Source organism: Dictyostelium discoideum (assembly GCF_000004695.1).
Source record: "Dictyostelium discoideum AX4 chromosome 2 chromosome, whole genome shotgun sequence".
Classification (NCBI taxonomy): Eukaryota; Evosea; class Eumycetozoa; order Dictyosteliales; family Dictyosteliaceae; genus Dictyostelium; species Dictyostelium discoideum.
Window position 1 is genome coordinate 7,585,575 of NC_007088.5, and position 23,102 is coordinate 7,608,676.

At 22.7% G+C, this 23,102-nt stretch overlaps 8 protein-coding genes across 8 annotated transcripts in view; 3 read left to right on the forward strand and 5 right to left on the reverse strand.

Annotated features, from left to right (window-relative positions):
- Positions 1-550: 550 nt before the first annotated feature.
- On the reverse strand, positions 551-1,668 carry DDB_G0276957 (hypothetical protein; the record flags this gene model as incomplete). Its single annotated transcript, XM_637896.1, has 2 exons — positions 551-1,199; positions 1,298-1,668. The coding sequence occupies 2 exons, from the start codon at positions 1,666-1,668 to the stop codon at positions 551-553; spliced, it is 1,020 nt and encodes a 339-aa protein (XP_642988.1).
- A 1,024-nt stretch (positions 1,669-2,692) lies between these two features.
- hspG11 (heat shock protein Hsp20 domain-containing protein) lies at positions 2,693-3,025 on the forward strand (the record flags this gene model as incomplete). Its single annotated transcript, XM_637897.1, has 1 exon — positions 2,693-3,025. One exon carries the CDS (start codon positions 2,693-2,695, stop codon positions 3,023-3,025), a length of 333 nt encoding a protein of 110 aa, XP_642989.1.
- A 619-nt stretch (positions 3,026-3,644) lies between these two features.
- On the reverse strand, positions 3,645-7,516 carry DDB_G0276959 (hypothetical protein; the record flags this gene model as incomplete). The annotated part of the gene is made up of 5 exons (XM_637898.1): positions 3,645-5,931; positions 6,062-6,799; positions 6,896-7,027; positions 7,103-7,183; positions 7,296-7,516. The coding sequence occupies 5 exons, from the start codon at positions 7,514-7,516 to the stop codon at positions 3,645-3,647; spliced, it is 3,459 nt and encodes a 1,152-aa protein (XP_642990.1).
- Positions 7,517-8,069: 553 nt separating this feature from the next.
- Positions 8,070-12,876, reverse strand: DDB_G0277127 (hypothetical protein; the record flags this gene model as incomplete). The annotated part of the gene is made up of 5 exons (XM_637899.1): positions 8,070-11,316; positions 11,394-12,113; positions 12,263-12,340; positions 12,535-12,555; positions 12,779-12,876. 5 exons carry the CDS (start codon positions 12,874-12,876, stop codon positions 8,070-8,072), a joined length of 4,164 nt encoding a protein of 1,387 aa, XP_642991.1.
- A 1,747-nt stretch (positions 12,877-14,623) lies between these two features.
- DDB_G0277137 (SUR2-type hydroxylase/desaturase catalytic region-containing protein) lies at positions 14,624-16,315 on the forward strand (the record flags this gene model as incomplete). Its single annotated transcript, XM_637710.1, has 3 exons — positions 14,624-14,626; positions 14,712-15,045; positions 15,189-16,315. The coding sequence occupies 3 exons, from the start codon at positions 14,624-14,626 to the stop codon at positions 16,313-16,315; spliced, it is 1,464 nt and encodes a 487-aa protein (XP_642802.1).
- Positions 16,316-16,398: 83 nt separating this feature from the next.
- DDB_G0277133 (SNF7 family protein) lies at positions 16,399-18,011 on the reverse strand (the record flags this gene model as incomplete). Its single annotated transcript, XM_637711.1, has 2 exons — positions 16,399-17,550; positions 17,730-18,011. The coding sequence occupies 2 exons, from the start codon at positions 18,009-18,011 to the stop codon at positions 16,399-16,401; spliced, it is 1,434 nt and encodes a 477-aa protein (XP_642803.1).
- Positions 18,012-18,479: 468 nt separating this feature from the next.
- On the reverse strand, positions 18,480-19,216 carry trappc3 (trafficking protein particle complex subunit 3; the record flags this gene model as incomplete). The annotated part of the gene is made up of 2 exons (XM_637712.3): positions 18,480-18,983; positions 19,160-19,216. 2 exons carry the CDS (start codon positions 19,214-19,216, stop codon positions 18,480-18,482), a joined length of 561 nt encoding a protein of 186 aa, XP_642804.3.
- Positions 19,217-20,394: 1,178 nt separating this feature from the next.
- gxcBB (IQ calmodulin-binding domain-containing protein) overlaps positions 20,395-23,102 on the forward strand; it is a gene marked incomplete at both ends in the record, with an annotated part of 3,474 nt that continues 766 nt past the window's right edge. The window contains 3 exons of the mRNA XM_637713.1: positions 20,395-21,669; positions 21,759-21,956; positions 22,051-23,102. The exon at positions 22,051-23,102 is cut by the window's right edge and continues 766 nt beyond it. Of these exons, the coding sequence (XP_642805.1) occupies positions 20,395-21,669; positions 21,759-21,956; positions 22,051-23,102 (2,525 nt within the window). The remainder of the gene's footprint in view (positions 21,670-21,758; positions 21,957-22,050) is intronic.

The window sequence follows — 23,102 nt, forward strand, 5'->3', positions numbered from 1 at the left end:
ATGAAGCATCAATTGAAGAGTTTGAAGATGATATTAAACCAAAATCAAAATCTGATAATACAACTGTATCTACAGCCACCACCACCACTAAAGAGAACAAAGAAGACGAAAATAAAACAAAATCAACTGATAAAAAGTTTATTTCAGAAAGATCATTTGGTAATTTTAAAAGATATTTAGATTTAACAAAAATTTTATATCAATTAGATTTAAATTCAATCAATACTCAATTTGAAAATGGTTTATTAACAATTACAATCAATAAGAAATTACATTATTCAAATACAATTAAAATTAATATAAATTAACCAGTGACCACCTTTATTTTCCCTTCTCTATAATGTTAAATATTAAATAAAACAATAAAAAATAAAAAAAAGGAAAAAGAAATATTAAATTAAATATTTTTTTTTTTATTTAAAGTATTTATTATTTTATTTTTGAATATATTGTGTGTTATTATTATTATTATTATTGTTATTATTATTATTATTATTATTATTATTATTATTATTATTATTATTATTATTATCTAAATGTATTTTCACAATTAAAAATTAATTTTATTTTTTGATATTACCATTACTGCTATAGAATAGGAATATTTAAAACCTAATTTTTCAATGAGAGAATTTGATTTAGTATTGTCATGTGCTGTTGAACATAGTGGTATAATATTATTTTCAATTGATGATAATGTTAATTTTGCTTTAACTTTTAATGCAATACCTTTACATCTAAACTCTGGTAATGTAAATAAATTTGATGATTTTCCATCAGATTTAATAAAATTCCAACAAACTAAATTATTATTATTATAATAATTATTAATATTGTTTTCATCATTTTCATCAACAACTCTATTGACTTTATTATTGTTATTATTATTAATTTTATAACCAAAAGCTAAACCATTTTCAATTGCCCAAAGTAATTCATTTATTGAAAATTCCGTTTTGTATCTATAATTGTCATCTATATAATATGCATCAGATTTTGATAAAGGAACAATATTATCATCATCTGAAATTATAGAATTTAATTTAGAAATTACTTTGGTTTTATTGTCAATATCATTAATATCAATAATATAATGATTAAAAGGAAATTTTTTAACTTCAAATCCACATTCTTGGAAATATTCTTCAATGAATTTAACTAAAATTGGGTTTTCAATATCTCCAAAATAAAAAGTATTACTAAAAAAAAAAAAAAAAGGAAAAAAAAAAAAAATATACTTTATTAGTTTTGAAATAATATATATATATATATATTGCTAATTAAAATTAATTATTACATTTCATTTGAAAAATGATGATTTAAAATTGCATCATTTAAATTTGTTTTTTTTAATAGTTCCTCCATTTCAATAGCATTTATACTATTTAAATATCCTTTTTCCCAATCAATTGATTTAATTACATTTTTAACGATTTTAAAATCTAGATTTTCATTATTTAATGTAAATAATTTTATAAAATTTGTAATTAATGATATTGATACTATTACACTCGGTGAATCATAATTATCTGTAAAATATTCATATAATCCAATTTTAGTTTGGTTTTCAATAAAATCAAATTGAGGAAATCCTTTTGTTTTTTTGAAAAAACTTTTATCTTTTATAGGTATTAATATTGATTTTTTATGATTTTCTTTTAATAACATTTTTATTTATTTATAAATAGGAATAAAATTAAAAAAATGAATAAGTGTTTTTTTTCTTTATTATAATTTTATATGTTTTATATTTATTTTTTTTTTTTTCAATTTTTTTTTTAATTTCATTATTGTTAATTTGGTCTTCTAACTTAAATGTATAAACATATCATTTTTTTTATATTTTTTTTTATTTTTTTTATTTATTTTTAGGGGGGTGGGGTGGTGTGGTAGGTCACATGTTTCACCAAAAATCATTTAAATTAAAAATTAAAGGTGTTTTAAATATAAAAAAAGGTTAAAAAATGCAGGATTTACTTTTTTTATATTTAGATTTATTTTAATTTTACAATCAAAATAAAATTACGTTTTAATTTAACAGTTACCTTTTAAAAAATTAATATAAAAGACCCAAAATAACACTTAATCAATTAGTGAACAGAAAATGTTTTTAGGCAGTTGAAAGTTAATAATTTTTGTGGTGGTAATGATGGATAATCAGAATGCACCAAAATTATTTTTTATATTTTAATGTATTTCAATCCGATGAGAAAAATTTAAATAAAAATTAAAAAAAAAAAAAAAAGTTATTTTTAGTGTTTAGTCTCTTTTTTTTTTTTTTTTTAAATTTTATTTCCAGATTTTTTACCCCTTTTTATTTTTTTTATTTTTTTCAAAAATTTCATTTAATTTCCAATTATTTTTCATTTATTCCTACAATGTTTTTCAGTGGAAGTTAAGTTATAAAATAGCAATGATTCATAAAATGTTCGTGTAAAATAATTATTGTGAATGACTCCCATGTAATGGTGATTCACAACTTTAAGAATAAAAATATTTTCAAAATGAAAAAAAAATAATATAAATAGTTTGAAAACCTTTCTTTTTTTTTTTCATTAAATCAAAAACAAATAAATAAATAAATAAATAAATAAATAAATAAATAAATAAATAAATAAATAATAGATTAATAAATAAATAAATAAATAAATAATAAATTAATAAATTAATAAATTGATAAATTAATCAGAAAATGGCAACAATCTTTGATATTTTAAATACTCTTAATAATAATAATTTTGAAAATTGTAAAAGACAATGCTCAACCAATAAAAGCAATAAAACAATTATTGATATACTACCACCAATGGATGTAACAATTACAAATGATAAACTAATCATTGAAACAGAGTTAGCAGGTATTTCAAAAGATCAAATTGAAATTGACATTAAAGATTCAATACTCACTATTCAAGGTGAAAGAAAAGATTTAAATAAACAACACAACAACAACAACAACAACAACAACAACAACAACAATTTAGTTATAGAAAAATCAACATCAACATCATCAACTTTTAGATAGAAAAGAAGATGAAGCATCAATTGAAGAAGTTTGAAGATGATATTAAACCAAAATCAAAATCTGACAACAGAACTGTATCTACTACAACCACCGCTACTAAAGAGAATAAAGAAGATGAAAATAAAACAAAATCAAGTGATAAAAAGTTTATTTCAGAAAGATCATTTGGTAATTTTAAAAGATATTTAGATTTAACAAAAGTTTTATATCAATTAGATTTATATTCAATCAATACTCAATTTGAAAATGGTTTATTAACAATTACAATCAATAAGAAATTACATTATTCAAATACAATTAAAATTAATATAAATTAACCAGTGACCACTTTTATTTTCCCTTCTTTATAATTCTGGAAATACATGTACATAATAATAAATAATAATACATTTAATAAAATAATAAAATAAATACTTTTTGTAAAAACTTTAAAATAAATATGAAATTAATTTTTTCCTTTTTATGATTTTCTTTTTAAACTCTTTGATATGTATATATAAGTAATTATGAAAAAAATTTAAATTTATTTGATATGATTTTAAGACACGTATTAATTATAAACATCAAACTACAAATAGGGTTTTTTATTATATATATAAAAAAATTGTTGAAATTTTATTTATTTGTTAATTTTTTTTAACTTGTTTAAAAGAACACTTTCACCTTTTTTACGATAAATTAAAAAACCAATTGCACCAATTGCGGAAACACCAACAACACTTGCAACTACAGCGACTGGGATAACATAACTTTTTCTTCCATCTTTTGAATTACCACATTCATTTTTAAATTCTGGACTAATTAAGACTGAGAAATCTGGATCAATGATACAAGATTCAATGCAATGTGGTAAATCTAATGAAATTGAAATTGAATCCTTACTTTCATTTTTCATTGAAGTTAATAAATATGTTGGTCTTCCGTCTGAAACTAACTTGTTTATAAATCTTCCTTCTAAAATTTTATTATTTTTTGAAATTTTAATATAATTGAAAGTAGATTCACCATCTTTATTATTGATTGTATTAATTGATGTATCCATTTCATTACATTCATTATCATCTGAATTTATTTGATCTACTGATGAAACTAATTCTAATTTTAAAGTATTTAAGTTATTTTTGTATGAATAGTTATAAATTCCAATACTAAATTTAATTGAACCATATTGTAAATTAAATGTTTCATCTGCAAATGTATATTCTTTACCATTTCTGTTTGTAATTTCTTCAATCTTTGAAATAATTGAGCAATTGCTTTGAATTGTTTGAGATAATGTGTAAATAATTTCATTTTTGCTGTTTGTTGAATTTGTTGTCCAATTGTTTCGAAGAGAATATGTTGCTACTATATTACCATTAAAATCAATTTCGTATAATGATTTGAAAAAGATTTGGAATTGAACTTCTTGATTTGAAATTGTTGTATTACCAGTACCTGGATCGACACCAGTATCAGTTGGTGGGTTTCCGTTATTACCTCCATCGCTATCGCTATTGCTTCCTCCGTTATTACCTCCGCCTGGATTAATGATACCACTACAATCTGCACCATTGAATCCATTATTACATTTACATTGACCATTTAAAGTATTGCATGTACCTTGATTTGAACATTTATTTGGACATGTTTGGTTATTAATATTTAAATATTGATATTTATCATAAGAGTATGTAATGTTATTTTGAGTTACAACTACAAGCTTTACACCAAAACCTGGAGGTGCTGTACAATTTAAAACTGTTGTTGAATTATATAGTAATGGACATGGTAAATTTCCAATTGTGATTGATAGATTATTATGAGTATCACCAAAGAAGCCAATAAAGCTTGCAACACCACCATTGGTTGTTGAAGGTATTGTTGAAGTTATATAATGGTATGGTATTAAACAAGTTGGACCTGACCAAGAATTTTCTTTACAATTGCATTCACCTTTAGTTGTGTCACATACACCATTTGAATTACAATCTAGTGGATCACACTCAATAAATAATATTGAACAATCACTACCTCGATGAGATGAATCACAAATACATTCACCTATGGTAGTATTGCAATAACCATTACCTGAACAATCTGGAACTGAACATTCAATACCTAAGCAATCACTACCTATAAATCCTGGTAAACATTTACAAGTACCTGAACTTAAATCGCAAATTGAATTAACTCCAACTGATGTTGAACAATCATTTGGACAAACTTGATTATTATCGAAATTTGATTCGATCTTAATATATGCTTTTACATTGAATGAATCTTTTTCAATTGAAATTATTTGTAATGGAATTGTTGAATTTGAAATTGGTAATTGTTTACCACTTTCCATTGTACATTGTGCTCCGAAAAAGTCACTACTTGTAATTGTTGAACAATTACCTACATTTTGAATTTGAACTTGTTGATTTGTAAATCCTAAATAACTTGAAAAATGTGTACCACTTACTTGAATTTCATTACCTGTGCTTTTAATTAAAACTGATTTTATAATTGGTGGAATATTATAATTTGTTGGGAATGTATATGTAACATTATTTGGAGTTGTGAATAAAACTGGAAAATATTCAACATTTTTCAAATTATTATTAGCTCCTACCATTGTTGCTGTATAATTTTTACCATTTTGATTAATAACATATGTTGTTGGATCTAATGAAATTGTTAAATTAATTTTCCATAATGTTACATCGAATCCAATATCATTACCAGTTACCATTACTTTATTAAATATACCATCATTAATTAATTCTACTTTTGGTCTAAATGTTGTGCATGGTGTATTTGTATTAAAGTTTGAAAACTTATTACTAGCAAATCTTGAAAACATTGATTTTTGTGTTAATTTTGAATAACTATTTACTGTTGTTACATTAAAATAACATGCAAAACAAGATGGAACTAATCTGAATATTTGGTTTAAAAAAAAAAAAAAAAAAAAAAAAAAAAAAAAAAAAAAAAAAAAAAAAAAAAAAAAAAAAAGAATTAATAAAAATAAGAATTATGATAATAAAGAAATAATAATTAAAACCATACCCTGTTAAATTTCCCAGTGAAACAGCTATTTCAGTTGTGCACCATGATTTATCAATTGTGCCAGTAAATTTGGTTGTTCCTGTAAAATCAAATGAACCACCAGAACCTAAAAAAGGAGGGAATTGTTCACTTTTTATTGAATTTTGAAAATTTGTTGTAATATCTGGATTAAAATTTAGATTGTTTGGGAAAACTGTTAAATAACCTCCTATAAAGGATATTTCAATATTCTTTGGAACAATTAAGGGAAATGATCCATTGATATTAAATGATGTCCCAGGAACCAATGTAATGGATTTATAAGTGTGGTTTTTAAATAATGTTATATCAAAGAATTCCTTTGGTTTCTTGAATATTGCTGAAACATATATATAAGGAATAATAGAATTATCAAATATATATTGATCTAATGTAGCATTTTGATTGAATGTATCATAGATTGTTAGCATTCCTGATTGATCAGTAATTTGTAATTTCTTTAAAAATGAAATAGTTGAGTAATCAAATCTTGGAGAAATTTTAAATGTAACACCTCTTAATTTTTTATAACTTGATAAATCTGATATACTATTCAAAGAAATTCTAAAATTTGTTAAGATTGATGATTCATCTGAATTTGCTCCATCTGTATTTAAATAATAATAACTATCAGATGAAAACATATTTAATGAATATGTAACTTTATCTAAATACTGCATTCTAAATATTGTATTATTTAAGTCATCGCTAAATAATTCACTTAAAATTATTTATTTTTGAAAAAATTAAAATTATTTTAATATTATATATATATATATCTATGTATTAACATATAAAACAAAAATTATATTTTACATTAATCTATATGCAGGTAGAGGTTGTGTAATTCCACCTAATATTCCAGAAATATTTGAATACCTTACTGTATTGGCAGCTGGAAATTTGTAATATATAAAATTTGGGGTCACTTTTAAATTTTTAACTATTCTAAAATTATTATTTAATTACTATTAATATATTTTTTGGAATTATTTTTGACTAAAAAAAAAAAAAAAAACATACAATTCATCCATTTGAGGAAAGCAATTTACAAAATTTAATGGGTCTAATATATTATCTGTTCCACCACTATTCAAAGCTAATCTAAAAAAAAAATAAAAAAAAAAAAAAAATAAAAAATTATTAGTTAATAATTTAAAAAAATCTAATTATTATATTTTAAATAAAAAAAATGAAATAAAAATAATTAATTTACGTTTTAATATTTAGATTGGTCGTGCAAACTATATCAGTATTAGCGGTTGTACATATATCAACATATTGGTTATTGGTATCTTTGGTGAATTTTAAAAGGTTATAATCTTGTATCAATGTTGACAAACAATTATATTCACTCGGAATAGGATTGACTGATAAACAACCAATAAAATTTAAAAATATTAAAAAAAGTAGTAATTTAAATTTTAACGAAATCATTTTATTTGTTATATAATGAAACGAATTAAAAAAAAAAAAAAAATCAAAAAATTTAGAAAGAAACTTGCTGAAAATGTTCATTGTTTTTTTTTCTTTTTTTTTTAAAAAATATCTGAAAAAATCTCCTATGTTGACGTTTTGTGTATTTTTTTTTTTTTTTTTTTCTCTGAAACAAATTGTTATTTTTTTTTTTTTTTTTAAAAACCATGTGTTTTTATTAAAGTTTTTTTTTTTTTTTTTTTTTTTTAGATATTTTCTAAAAATATCTTTTTTTTTTGACGATTTTGTTTCTGATAAGGGTGATTGGATGTACAAAAAATTTAAGCATTAAATTGGTGAAAAGTAATTTTATGTGGCTCTGGTGGGTTTGTCGCCTTTTTTTTTTTTTTTACTTTTATTTTTTTATTTTCTATGAGACTACCCTTAATTAGTTTCTGATCAGGACCTTTTTTTTAAGACACGTATTAATTATAAACATCAAACTACAAATAGGGTTTTTTATTATATATAAAAAAAAATTGATGAGAAAATTAAAAAATTGTTGAAATTTTATTTATTTGTTAATTTTTTTTAACTTGTTTAAAAGAACACTTTCACCTTTTTTACGATAAATTAAAAAACCAATTGCACCAATTGCGGAAACACCAACAACACTTGCAACTACAGCGACTGGGATAACATAACTTTTTCTTCCATCTTTTGAATTACCACATTCATTTTTAAATTCTGGACTAATTAAGACTGAGAAATCTGGATCAATGATACAAGATTCAATGCAATGTGGTAAATCTAATGAAATTGAAATTGAATCCTTACTTTCATTTTTCATTGAAGTTATTAAATATGTTGGTCTTCCGTCTGAAACTAACTTGTTTATAAATCTTCCTTCTAAAATTTTATTATTTTTTGAAATTTTAATATAGTTGAAAGTAGATTCACCATCTTTATTATTGATTGTATTAATTGATGTATCCATTTCATTACATTCATTATCATCTGAATTTATTTGATCTACTGATGAAACTAATTCTAATTTTAAAGTATTTAAATTATTTTTGTATGAATAGTTATGAATTCCAATACTAAATTTAATTGAACCATATTGTAAATTAAATGTTTCATCTGCAAATGTATATTCTTTACCATTTCTGTTTGTAATTTCTTCAATCTTTGAAATAATTGAGCAATTGCTTTGAATTGTTTGAGATAATGTGTAAATAATTTCATTTTCGGTATCTGTTGAGTTTGTTGTCCAACTGTTTTGAAGAGAATATGTTGCTACTATATTACCATTAAAATCAATTTCGTATAATGATTTGAAAAAGATTTGGAATTGAACTTCTTGATTTGAAATTGTTGTATTACCAGTACCTGGATCGACACCAGTATCAGTTGGTGGGTTTCCGTTATTACCTCCATCGCTATCGCTATTGCTTCCTCCGTTATTACCTCCGCCTGGATTAATGATACCACTACAATCTGCACCATTGAATCCATTATTACATTTACATTGACCATTTAAAGTATTGCATGTACCTTGATTTGAACATTTATTTGGACATGTTTGATTGTTAATATTTAAATATTGATATTTATTATAAGAGTATGTAATGTTATTTTGAGCTACAACTACAAGCTTTACACCAAAACCTGGAGGTGCTGTACAATTTAAAACTGTTGTTGAATTATATAGTAATGGACATGGTAAATTTCCAATTGTGATTGATAGATTATTATGAGTATCACCAAAGAAGCCAATAAAGCTTGCAACACCACCATTGGTTGTTGAAGGTATTGTTGAAGTTATATAATGGTATGGTATTAAACAAGTTGGACCTGACCAAGAATTTTCTTTACAATTGCATTCACCTTTAATTGTATCACACACACCGTTTGAATTACAATCTACTGGATCACAATCAATATATGGTAATGAACAGTCACTACCTTGATTTGAAGGTCCACAATCACAAGTACCAGTTTGATTATTACATGTATTTAAACCACCATTACATGCTACCCCAGTAGTCATTGGACATTCAACAAATGGTACTGAGCAATCATTTCCTTGGTGAGATGAATCACAATTACAAATACCAGTTTCATTATTACATGTATTTAAACCACCATTGCATGGTAATCCATTAGATTCTGGACAATCAATTACTGGTAATGAGCAATCACTTCCTTGGTGAGATGAATCACAATTACAAGTACCAGTTTGATTATTACATGTATTTAAACCACCATTACATGGCAATCCATTAGATGTTGGGCAATCAATTACTGGCAATGAGCAATCACTACCTTGATTTGAAGGTCCACAATCACAAGTACCAGTTTGATTATTACATGTATTTAAACCACCGTTACATGGTAATGAACTGAATATTGGACATGGAACCAATGGCAATGAGCAATTACTTCCTTGAAACGATGAGCTACAATTACAAGTACCAGTTTGGTTATTACATGTATTTAAACCACCGTTACATGGTAATCCACTAACTATTGGGCATTCAATCAATGGTAATGAGCAATCACTTCCTTGGTGAGATGAATCACAACCACAAGTACCAGTTTGATTATTACAAGTGTTTAGACCGCCGTTACATGGTAATCCACTAACAATTGGGCATTCAATCAATGGTAATGAGCAATCATTTCCTTGGTGAGATGAATCACAACCACAAGTACCAGTTTTATTATTACAAGTGTTTAAACCACCGTTACATGGTAATCCACTAACTATTGGGCATTCAATCAATGGTAATGAGCAATCATTTCCTTGGTGAGATGAATCACAAGTACAAATACCAGTTTGATTATTACAAGTATTTGAGCCGCCATTACATGGTAAAGAGCCATAAATTGGACAAGGAATGAGTGGTAATAAACAATCGCTACCTTGATAAGATGAATTACAAATACATTCACCTATGGTATAATCACAATGACCATTACCTGAACAATCTGGAACTGAACATTCAATACCTAAACAATCACTACCAACAAATCCTGGTAAACATTTACAAGCACCTGAACTTAAATCGCAAATTGAATTAACTCCAACTGATGTTGAACAATCATTTGGACAAACTTGATTATTATCGAAATTTGATTCGATCTTAATATATGCTTTTACATTGAATGAATCTTTTTCAATTGAAATTATTTGTAATGGAATTGTTGAATTTGAAATTGGTAATTGTTTACCACTTTCCATTGTACATTGTGCTCCGAAAAAGTCACTACTTGTAATTGTTGAACAATTACCTACATTTTGAATTTGAACTTGTTGATTTGTAAATCCTAAATAACTTGAAAAATGTGTACCACTTACTTGAATTTCATTACCTGTGCTTTTAATTAAAACTGATTTTATAATTGGTGGAATATTATAATTTGTTGGGAATGTATATGTAACATTATTTGGAGTTGTGAATAAAACTGGAAAATATTCAACATTTTTCAAATTATTATTAGCTCCTACCATTGTTGCTGTATAATTTTTACCATTTTGATTAATAACATATGTTGTTGGATCTAATGAAATTGTTAAATTAATTTTCCATAATGTTACATCGAATCCAATATCATTACCAGTTACCATTACTTTATTAAATATACCATCATTAATTAATTCTACTTTTGGTCTAAATGTTGTGCATGGTGTTTTTGTATTAAAGTTTGAAAACTTATTACCAGAAAATCTTGTCAACATTGATTTTTGTGTTAATTTTGAATAACTATTTATCGTTGTTACATTAAAATAACACGCAAAACAAGATGGAATTAATCTAAATTTTTAAATTAATAAAAAAAAATAAAGATTAGTAAGTAATTTGAATAAATAAATAATTTATAATCAACATACCCTGTTAAATTTCCAGTTGGGACAGATAGTTCAGTTGTGCACCATGAATTATCAACTGTACCAACAAAAAGATTTGGAGAATTTGTAAAATAATATGAACCACCAGAACCTAGAAATTTTGTGGGGAATTGTGTATTTTTTATTGAATTAAAGAAGGAAACTGTAGAATATGGACCCATATTAAGGTTATTTGGAAAAACCGTCAAGTTACCTGATAAAAAATTAAAATCACAACTCTCTGGAGGAATTATTGGGAGTGCCCCATTCAAATGATAAAGATTTCCTGGAAAAAGGGTAATTGCTGTATAGGTGTGATTAACGAATGATGACATATCATAATATTCAGTTGGTGCATCAAGTGTCGCACTTAGATAAAATTTTGATACTTTTGAATTGTCAAATAAATATTGATTAATTTGTCCAAGAGCACGGTATATTGATAATTGATTGGATGATATTGTTTTCATAAAATTAATAGTTGAAAAATCAAATATTAGAGAAAATTGTAAATTTATATTGTTTAATTTGTACATTGAAAAAGATACTATGTTATGTACATTGGCATAAAAATTCCCTAATACTGAGGTTCCAGATGGATTTGCGCCATCAGAGTTTAGATAAACATATACATTAGCAGGAGAAATGTCCAAATTATATATTCCACTATTAATATGCTCCAATCTCAATGTTGTACCATTTAAATCATTTGAATGTATAGTCCTTTTTATTTTTAAAATAAAAAAAAATAAAAAAAATAAAAAAAATAAAAAAATAAATAAATGAATAAAATTTATGTAAGAAATAAGAATTAGATTTTAGTTTTTTTTTTTTTTTTGTTTTTTTTTTTTTTATAGAAAATAAATATTTACAAGGATCTAATTGAAGGTAAAGGTTGAGTAATTCCACCTACCACTCCATTAATATTGATATACTTTGCTATTTGGACACTGGATATTTTTGTATATATAAAATCTGGTGATACTTTTAAATTATTAACCGTTCTTTAATAATAATAATTTTCAATTTTTTAGTAAATAATTTTGTTGAGAAAAAAAAAAAAAAAAAATTTAAAATACTTACAATTCCACCATCAGAGTAAAACAGGTTGAGAAATTAGATGGAAATAATATATTATTTGTACCACCAGGTATTAAAAACCATCCTAAAAATAAAAAAATAAAAAAATAAAAATTTAATATTTATTAGTTTTGATATTAAATTAAAAAAAAAAATTAAAAAATTAAAAAATTAAAATTAAACTTATTTCTTTTGAATATAAATTCCCAGAACAAGAAATATCAATTGTGGTGGTTGACAAATGTTTGAATAAAAATCGAATGTGTCTTTTGTGAAATTTGGTAGAATAAAAATTTCATTTAAATAACCAACACGTATATTCATCTGGAACAAGAGGGGGGACTTGAGAATAACACCCGACAATTATTAAAAATATAAAAAAAAGTTGAGATTTAATTAAAACCATTTTTTTTAATTATTGATAATAATAATAATAATAATAATAATAATAATAATAATAATAATAATAACAATAAAAAAAAAAAAAAAAAAAACCTTTCTAATATTCAGATGACTTTTTAATATTGATTAAAAAAAAAAAAAAAAAAAAAAAACCTGTTACATTGGGATGACGAAAAAAAAAAAAAAATAAAAAAAAAATAAAATTAATTGGTGAAGTGTTGTCTGGTTTTTGAATGGTTGGTTTTTAAAAAAAAACGAAGAAAAATGCATTTTTTTTTATTAAATGTCAAAATATCTTTAAAAATATCTTTTTTTCATTTGATTTCGTCGATGATGTTTTGATTTTTTTTTTTTGTGCGTCAAAACGATCGTTCTTTTTTTTTTCCAAGCATTTCATAGAACGATTGTTTTTGTAAATTGGTATTTTTTTTTTTTTATTTTATTTTAAACGAATATGAACCAGTTTAAAAATTTCCTTTGATACCACCTGTTGACTGTTGTTTTTTTTTTTAAAAAAAAAAAAGATATTTTTTTTTTTCCATTATTTTCAATATTAATTCTTAAAATATTTTTTTTTTTTTTTTTTTTTTTATTATTATTGAAAACTAAATAAAAGAGTATTTAATTTTTGGGGGAAACTTATATTTTTTTTTTTTTTTTTTTTTTTTTCCAAACAAAAATATTTTTTCCTAAAAAATCAAAAATTTTTAATAATTTGAAAATTTCCCCAAATTTTTTTTTTACAAATTTCCCGGGGGAAAAACCAAAGTATAACAATTTTTCGGGTATAGTATGGGGAGTTCCCCAAACTTTCCCCCCAATTAAATTTTTCCTAGTAAATCCTTTTTTCTAAAAAAAAAAAAAAAACCCAAAATTTTGCTTTGGGAAATTAATTTTTTAAAAAGTTTTATTTTAGTATCACTATTATTTTTAAGTTTTCTAAACAAAAGGGTTGTATTTTTATCCTTTTTAAAAATATTGGTTTTTTTTTTTTTTTTTTTTTTTTTTGATCAAATTTTTTTTTTTCTTGTTTTTTTAACCAAAAAAAAAAATAAAAAAAAAAAAATAAAAAATAAAAAATAAAAAAAATGGATTTTTTTTTTTTTAATTAAAATCTTTTTAAATTGATTCAACTTATTGCTTGGTGATTAAATTAGATTATTTCGCAATTATTTTCTAGTATTGAAAATTAATTTTAATTTTTTATACTTTTTAAAAAAAAACAAAAAAAAAAAAAATAAATTAAAATTATTTTCAATTGATTTTTGGGGGTATAAATATCTTTTTTTAATTAGACACACATTTCAAAACATAAATGGCATCTTAAAAAAAAAAAAATAATAAAAATAATAAAAAAAATAAAACTCTAATTCGCAATAATCCTCCTATTTCAATATTAATATAACATAATAATACAAGCTTATTTTTAGTTTTTTTAATATAACCTTAGTAATAAAAAAAAAAAAAAGATATTTTTAATAAAAAAAAAATCTAAATTTATTTTTTTATTTTTTTTATTTATTTTTTTATTTTTTAAAGGTGGGTCTGTTAATTTTTTTTTTTTTTTGAAAATAATTAAACAATAAAAACACTTTTTTTTATTTTTTATTTTTTTTAAATTAATTACAACAAAAAAAAATAAAAAATAAAAAAAAAAAAAAAAGAAAAATTCGAACCCCTTTTATCTTTTGAAAGTAAATTAAAAAAAAAAAGTGTTTATTTTTAACTATAGCATTAACCTTTTTTAAAAAATGGTATGGAATAAAAAAAAAAAAAAAAAAATAATTATCATAAAATATATATATGTACTAATTTATTATTTATTAAAAATATATATAGGTAGAATTTACATTATTAGAAGATGATGTTTATTTCCATGATTATATAGCAGATTTCATTCCTTTATTTGTATTATCAATTTTACTGGAATTTGTTATAAATGTATTTTTTAAAAAGAAAAAGAATTATCACTCATTAAGTGATTCATTAAGTAGTATGGGTACAGGTATATCAACAGTAGTTTTAGAAAGAATTGTACCATATACAATTTTATCATCAATTGAATTTGTAGGTGCCGTATATATTTATAAACATTATAGATTTTTCGATGTTTCCGAATCTTCAATATTAGCCTGGATAATTTGTTTACTAGCTGTTGATTTTGTTTATTATTGTAAGTTTTTATATTTTTAAGTTTTTATATTTTTATATTTTTAATGAGGAAAAGAGTGTGTTGTGTGTTGTGATAATATATATAAATTACTAACACATATGTGTTTATTTTATTTTATTTTATTTTTTTTTTTAAAAAAAAAGGGTTTCATAGATTTGCACATGAAATTAATTTTATGTGGGCAACACATGTTACACATCATTCAAGTGATAAATATAATTTAACAACAGCATTAAGACAAAGTATATTTCAAATGTATTTCTCATGGGTATTATTTTTACCAATTGGATTTTTCATACCACCAGGTATTTATGTATTTCATAAACAATTCAATACAATCAATCAATTTTGGATTCATACACAATTGATTGGTAAATTAGCATGGCCAATTGAATTTATAATGAATACACCATCACATCATAGAGTTCATCATGGACGTAATCCAAAATATTTAGATAAAAACTATGCTGGTACATTAATAATTTGGGATAGATTATTTGGAACATTCCAAGAGGAAGATACTATCACCAACACCACCACCACCACCACCAACACCACTGGTGAAAATAATAATAATAATAATAATAATAATAATAATAATAATAATAATAATAATAATAATAATGAAAATCAACGTGTTTTCTATGGGTTAGTACACCAATTTGAATCAAGTGATCCAACATGGTCACAAGTTCATCATTGGTTTGAAATTTATGAAAAACAAAAACAATATAACTCGGTTAAAGAGAAATTGAAATCAATTTTCTATGGGCCAGGTTGGAAAAAAGGTGATACCAATAGAATGGGTGATTTATCAAGTATTCCAATACCAACTGAAAAAGATGACCAATTACGAATTAAAGCATCATTATCAACATCATTAAATATTTATTTGTTTATTCATTATTTTTTAGCATCATTTTTAGCATTGTCATTACGTTCACTATTTGAGGATAAAATTGGATCTGCAAATGTAACTTGTTCTTTTATTTTCGTATATTTCGGTTTAACTTCATTTGGTGCAATCTTTGATAGAAAATGGTATGCAATGATATTAGAACATTTTAGATTATGGTCTTTCATTCTATACACTCTGTACTTAGAATCAACCAATCCAATCATATCTCAACAATTTCAAATCATCTCACTATTAAGATACATTTATTTCGTATCTTCATTATTTTTAATTTTAAAGAAATTATCACCTTTATCAATTCTATCAAATTATTTAAAATCTTCAAAGAAATTATTAAATAATAAATTAGATTAGGAAACTTACTCTAAAAAAAAAAAAAAAAAAAAAAAAAAAAAATGTAAATAAATTAAACCAAAAATAAAAATATATTTAAAATTTTAAATTAATTCACTTGTTTTTTGTTTATTTTCATCTTGTTTTGGTAATGGATTTGATGTAACTGATAATGATTCTAATTCTTTTAATAATTCATCTTCTTCATTTTTTAATGGAATTGGTAAATTTGGATTAAATTGTGAGGTTGGTGGTTGTTGTTGTTGTTGTTTTTCTTTTTCAATTTGTTTTTGTTTTTGTTTTTCTTCTTTTTCAAGTGTAAGATGATCTTGTAACATTTGATCCAATTCTTTTTCTAATTGATCTTCATCGATATCAGCAGATGATAATGATTCTACACTATTGAAACCAGATTTCATAGCATCATCAATTTCTCTTTGATTTGTGATTGCATCTTGATAATCATCAAGAATACTATCAACTTGGTCAACTGAAATCTCTTGATTCACTTTCTTTAATGTTGAAACACCAGTACATAGAGATTCAATGATTTGTTGATTGGATTTAGCAGATTCAATTGAAAATAGAATCTCATGAATATTTGTTGATGCAGTTGCTCTTTTCTCTAAAATTGATTCCAATAGTTTCTTCTTTTTCAATTGTAATAATGCATGATTCTTTTGTTTAATACGTATTGATTCCTTAATTGTATTTGATATCTCTTCAATATCAGTTAATAATTTCGATTCTTGTTGTTTCAAAGTTTCATAAGTAGTTTGTAATTTTAATATACCAAAATCAGTTTCTTGAATTGGTTGTACTTTTTCACCATCAAATGCAAATTTAATACCTATTCTATCTTCACCATTATTATTATTATTAATATTCTTTATTTTATTATTTGTTAAAATTAATACTTTTGAATCTCTAAATAAAACTAATAATAATAAATCTAATTCTTCTCTTGTAATATACCAATCTTTAATTGATTTCTCTAAATTAATATATGAAATTATATTATCTGTAGTTGAATTCATATTCTTTAATTGATGTTGATATAATTGTTCCGCTTTATCTTTTATCATCTCTGGTAATATAAATTTAACATTCTTTTCTGTCTCTGTATTTGGTGTTGATAATCCTGTATAATATTGAAATGGTTGAACAACCATCTTTGTCCATACCCATTTTGACCATCCATAATCTTTAATATATTCTTCATATTTAACTATAAATTTTGTTTTTATCATTTCATTCTATTATTAAATTAAATTAAATAAATTAAATTAAATTAAATTATAAAATGTTAATAATAATAAATAATAATAATAATAATAATAATAATAATAATAATAATAATAATAATAATAATAATAATAATAATAATAATAATAATAATAATAATAATAATAATAATAATAATAATAATACTTACTAAAATTAAAGGTAAATAAATTGGTGAAACATTTTCAACAGTAAAATAGGTTGATAATAATTTTGGAGTGAAAATTAAAATATTACATGATTTTGAAATATCAATTAATGAATTATTCCAAAATGTCATTAAATTATCATATCTATCGGGATTTAATTGTTGTGAAGGTAATTTACTAAATAGAATTCCTCTTCTGTCGGAATTTTTTATCTCTTTTTTATTACTAAAATGATTTATTGCTCTTTTACTTTTTTCTGAATTTATTTCTTTATCATTATTCATTCTTTTAATATTATTATTACTATTATTATCACTGCTACTACACTATATAAAAGTATTGTTTGTTTTTTTTTTTTTTTTTCTATTATTCGTTTTGTGTGTGTGAAGAAATAAAAATAAAAAAATAAAAAATAAAAAAAAATAAAAAAATTTCAATCTAAAAAAAAAAAAAAAAAAAATAAAAATAAAATAAATTTAAAATTATAATATTAATTTAAATAAAATAAATTAAAATAAAAAAAATATATATATATAAGATATTATAATAAAACAATTTAAATAATTAAAATTGAGAAAAAATAATAATTTTTCATCCAAATATTGTTTATTTATGTTTATATATAGAATAAATAAAAAATGAAAAAAAAAAAAGCGGGAAAAAATAAAAATAACTAATTTTAGAAATACCCAAAACAAAACCAACACACAATGACTTTTTTTTTTTTTTTTTTTTATTATTATTATGAATATTTAATCATAACCAACTGGAATCATATCAGATAAAACTTCTTCTAAAACTACTTTAATTTCTGAAGTTGAATCATCAGATAAAGTACATTTAACAAAAGTGCATTTAACTTTCATTTGAACCATTTCCAAAGCACCTCTCATTACACCACATAGAATATTTGAATAGTAGAGTTTATGTTTATATTGATCTGGTAATTCGACGAAATCAATCAATGGATTATCTTCAATTGTTAAATGGAATTCCTTTCTATTTGCATCCCAATCACCAACATGAGCATTTACACCTAAAAACATTTTAAAACCAACTTTTGCAATAACTTCTGCTGTCTCTATAAAATCTGAACATCTACCAATACCTGATTTTGCTAAAAATTCTTCAATTAAACGAATTCCTATATTATATCCCATTTGTTCTAATTTTATATTAACTTGTTCAATATCTTCATAATCTTTTATTAATTGTGTAACCAATGCTCCATATGTTAATGTGAATAATTCTGAATTCTATAATTTATTTAATTAATTAATTAATTAATTATGATTTTGAGATAATAAAAATAAAAATAATAATAATAATTTTTAAAAAAAAAAAAAAATAGTAATTAAAAATAAAAAAAAAAAATAAAAAAAAAAAAAAATGAAAATGGTAGCATATTTTTAAAAGAATTAAATCAACTTACAATTTTTTCAACTTTATTGAATACATCATTTCCTAATTTATCGTATTTTTTACTCATTTTTTTGATTATATTTTAAAATTTTATTATTATTATTAAAAGTACAAGATTGGGGTGTATATTATTAAATAAAAAATAAAAAAATAAAAATAAAAATAAAAAAAAATAAAAAAAAAAAAAAATAAAAAAAATAAACTTTCAAAAAAAAAATTAAAAAAAAAAATCTTTTCATGGTATTTTTTTTTTGTGTGTATTACCTTATAAATTTGGATTAAAAAAAAAGGATAATTTTCCTATTGTTTTTATTATTTTTTTTTTTTATACATTGAAAATAAAAAAGGAAAAATTGAATAAAATTAAAAATTATTTAATTTTATAAATAGAATTCACTTTATTCTTTTTTTGGCTTTTTGTCGAAACAAAGAATTTTCGCATTTTCATTGAATCACCCGGCCACTTTGATTTTTTTTTTTTTTTTTTTTTTTTTTTTATCTGGTGTCTGGCTTATTTTTTTTAAAATTTTAATAAAATATCACTTCATTTAAAATATTGTAATTAAATTTTCAAGTAAATCAATAACCTTTTTTTTTTTTTCAAACTTTTTTGCATTAAAGTAAAAAAAAAAAAATAATAATACTTAATTGGAAAAAAGTAGAAATGCAAATATTCTTAGTTTCATAATCTTGGCAAAATATTTTTAGATTTGAAAAGAAATAAAAAAAAAAAAAATTAAAAAATAAAATAAAATTAAAAAAATTTAAAAAATTAAAAAAAAAACACAAAACAGACAACCGTTATATTTTTGGTGGACCAAAAATAATTATTTAATTTTTATTTTATTTTTTTATTTTTTTTTTCCACTTTTTTTAATCACAAAAAAAAAAAAAAAAAAAAAAATCATTTTTCATAAAAAAAAAAAAAAAAAAAAAAAAAAATAAAATAAAATAAAATACATGTTATTTTATCTACCAAATTAACCTTTCCATTTTAATTTTTCTATATTCATTTTATTTTATTTTATTTTTTTTTTTTTTTCATACACGCACTCACATAATTTGACCATATCACTCACTCACCCACCCATTCACATAAAAAAAAAAAAAAAAAAAAAAAAAAAATCTAAATTTTTTATTTTTTATTTTTTATTTTTTTTAAAATTTTATAATAATTATAATAATAAAAAAACTATATATATCTTTTAGATATATCTCTATAAATATTTATTAATTATTATAAAAATGGAAAATAATAATTCCAATAATAATAATAATAATAATTTATCAACATTAAGAAAATCAAATATTAATGGTGGTAATTCAAATATAGTTCAAAGTTGTTTATCATTTTTACATAGAAGTTTATCAATAAAGAAATGGATTGAAAAGATATTAGGAGAGAAATTAAGTGAGGATCATCATGATGATAATGATGGACTGTTATTATTTGGTAAATTAATGAACGGAGTTGTATTATGTAAATTAATGTCATGTTTAAAGAGTAACTCAATTCCAAAGATACACACTGGTGAAAGTATTTTAAATTTTAAAATTAGGGAAAATCTTTGTTTCTACATTCAAGCATTGGAAGATATTGGTATTAGTAGACATTTTCAATTCCAAGTACCAGATTTACTAGAGAAAAAGAATTTACTTAAAGTATTGGAATCATTGGAAGTTTTAGCAGATGATTGTACAGACTTTGAAAAACCAATAGAATTATCCGATGAAGAATCATTATTAATTCAATTCACTGATAAACAATTATCAGACACTGAACAAATCTTAAAGAAATTAAATGTAACTCATATAAAAAGACAATCACTTAAAAAGTTAACTTCAAATGAACCAAAAAGATTCACAACTTCTGGTACAACTTTATCACATTCAACTGGTAGTAGATTAACATTTGGTGGTGGTAGTTCAAATTCTTCAACTGGCAATAGCAATGGCAGTAGCAGTGGCGGTGGTAGTAGCTTATCTCATTCTGGTGGTGCTCCTCACTCATCCTCAACTCCTTCTTCTTTATCCTCGTCTAGTAATGGTGGTAGTGGTCTAACACAATCTGGTGGTGGTAGTAGAACATTTCAAACTAGAATTGTGTCAACACCAGCAAATGTTAAACCAAAAGCACCATTATCAGTTGCACAAATTTTGGATAAAGCAAGACCATTTGAAAAGAGATGGATAAAGATTCAAGCATTCTTTAGAGGACATTTAGCAAGAAAAGCATATCAAAAACGTGTTAGATTTGCAGCATACAGACATAACATTGTCAAAGAGTTATTAGCAACTGAACAAGTTTATATAGATAGTTTAGATCATGTAGTGGCACATTATTTCAATCCAATGCGTGAGGAATCCTCAAAATTAAATATTAAACTGGATCATTTCGGTTTACTAATTTCAAATCTTGAAGTCATTATCAACTATAATAAAAATCTATTACAAAATATTAAACCAAAAGTTGAAAATTGGTCACATTCTCAAACAATTGGTGATATTTTTGAACAATTTGTAAAGTATTAAAAATATACAAAAAACCCAAAGAAAACACACAAACACTCATACTAATTTTTATAATCTATTTTTTTTTTATTTATTAGACACTTTACTTAAAAGTTTATACTCAATATGTTAAAGAGTATAGTATTTTCTTTGAAGCAATTAATAATTTACGTAAAAGTAATACTAAATTCGAATCATTTATAGTTGAAAAAGAATATAATGATAATTATAAATCAATTGGAACTTATTTAATTTTACCAATTCAAAGAATTCCAAGATATACTTTATTATTAACTGTAAGTTTATTAATTATTAAATTATTTATTATTTTATTATTTTATTATTAATTATTATTTTTTTGTTTTTTTATTTATTTTTTTTTTTCAATAGGAATTATTAAAAAATACATGGAGTGATCATTTAGATTATAATAATTTACAATTATCATTAAAAAAGATGCAAGAGGTTGCATTATATGTAAATGAAAAAAAGAGAGAGGCAGAGAATATTGCAAAAGTAACAGAGATTCAAAATAATTTCATTGGTAAATTTGAAAACCTTGCTGAACCACATAGAAGATTTGTATTTGAAGGTCATCTAAGTGTTATTGGTCCAGGTGGTAAAGAATCACAAAGAGTAGTTTATTTATTTAATGACGTTTTAATTAGTACAAAACCAATTACAAGTGGTTTAGTAAAGAAAAAAGTCTCTTTAAAAGTTAAAGAGTCAATTAGAATGAATTTGGTTACAATAAAATCAAAATCAAATAATAATAATAATAATAATATAGAAAATAGCGAAAATAATAATAATAATAATAGTAATAATAATATAGCGAATAATAATACACCAACGAAAATATCATCAACACCAAAATCATCATCAGCATCATCTTTATTAAGTAATTCGACACCATCTTCACCATCACCATCAACAACCAACACTACAACGAATACACCACAACCAACACCAACACCAATATCATTATCATCATCAATGCCATCACAACCAACAAAACCAACAACATTGAAACCAGTACCACCACCAAGATCACAAGCAACTTTTAATGTTACTTCACCAACACCAAATCCAACAACAACAAATCCAACAACAACAAATCCAACAACAACAAATCCAACAACAACAACAACAACAACAACAAATAAACCAACAATTGGTGTTAAAACATCATCATCATCAATAACAATATCAAGTACAAATAAAGAAGTTGTTGAATCAACAAAACCAAGATCATCAACGACTGTTGTAAATAATAGTACAAATATTAATATTCATAATCAAATTAGACAACCAACACCAATTGCATCAGTAACGGCATCAAGTTCACAAGAGAGATTAATCATTGAGGAGAAGATGAAAAAACAAAATCAAACCATTGAATTAATTGATACTTTTGGTACTTGTGTATTAAAATTATTATG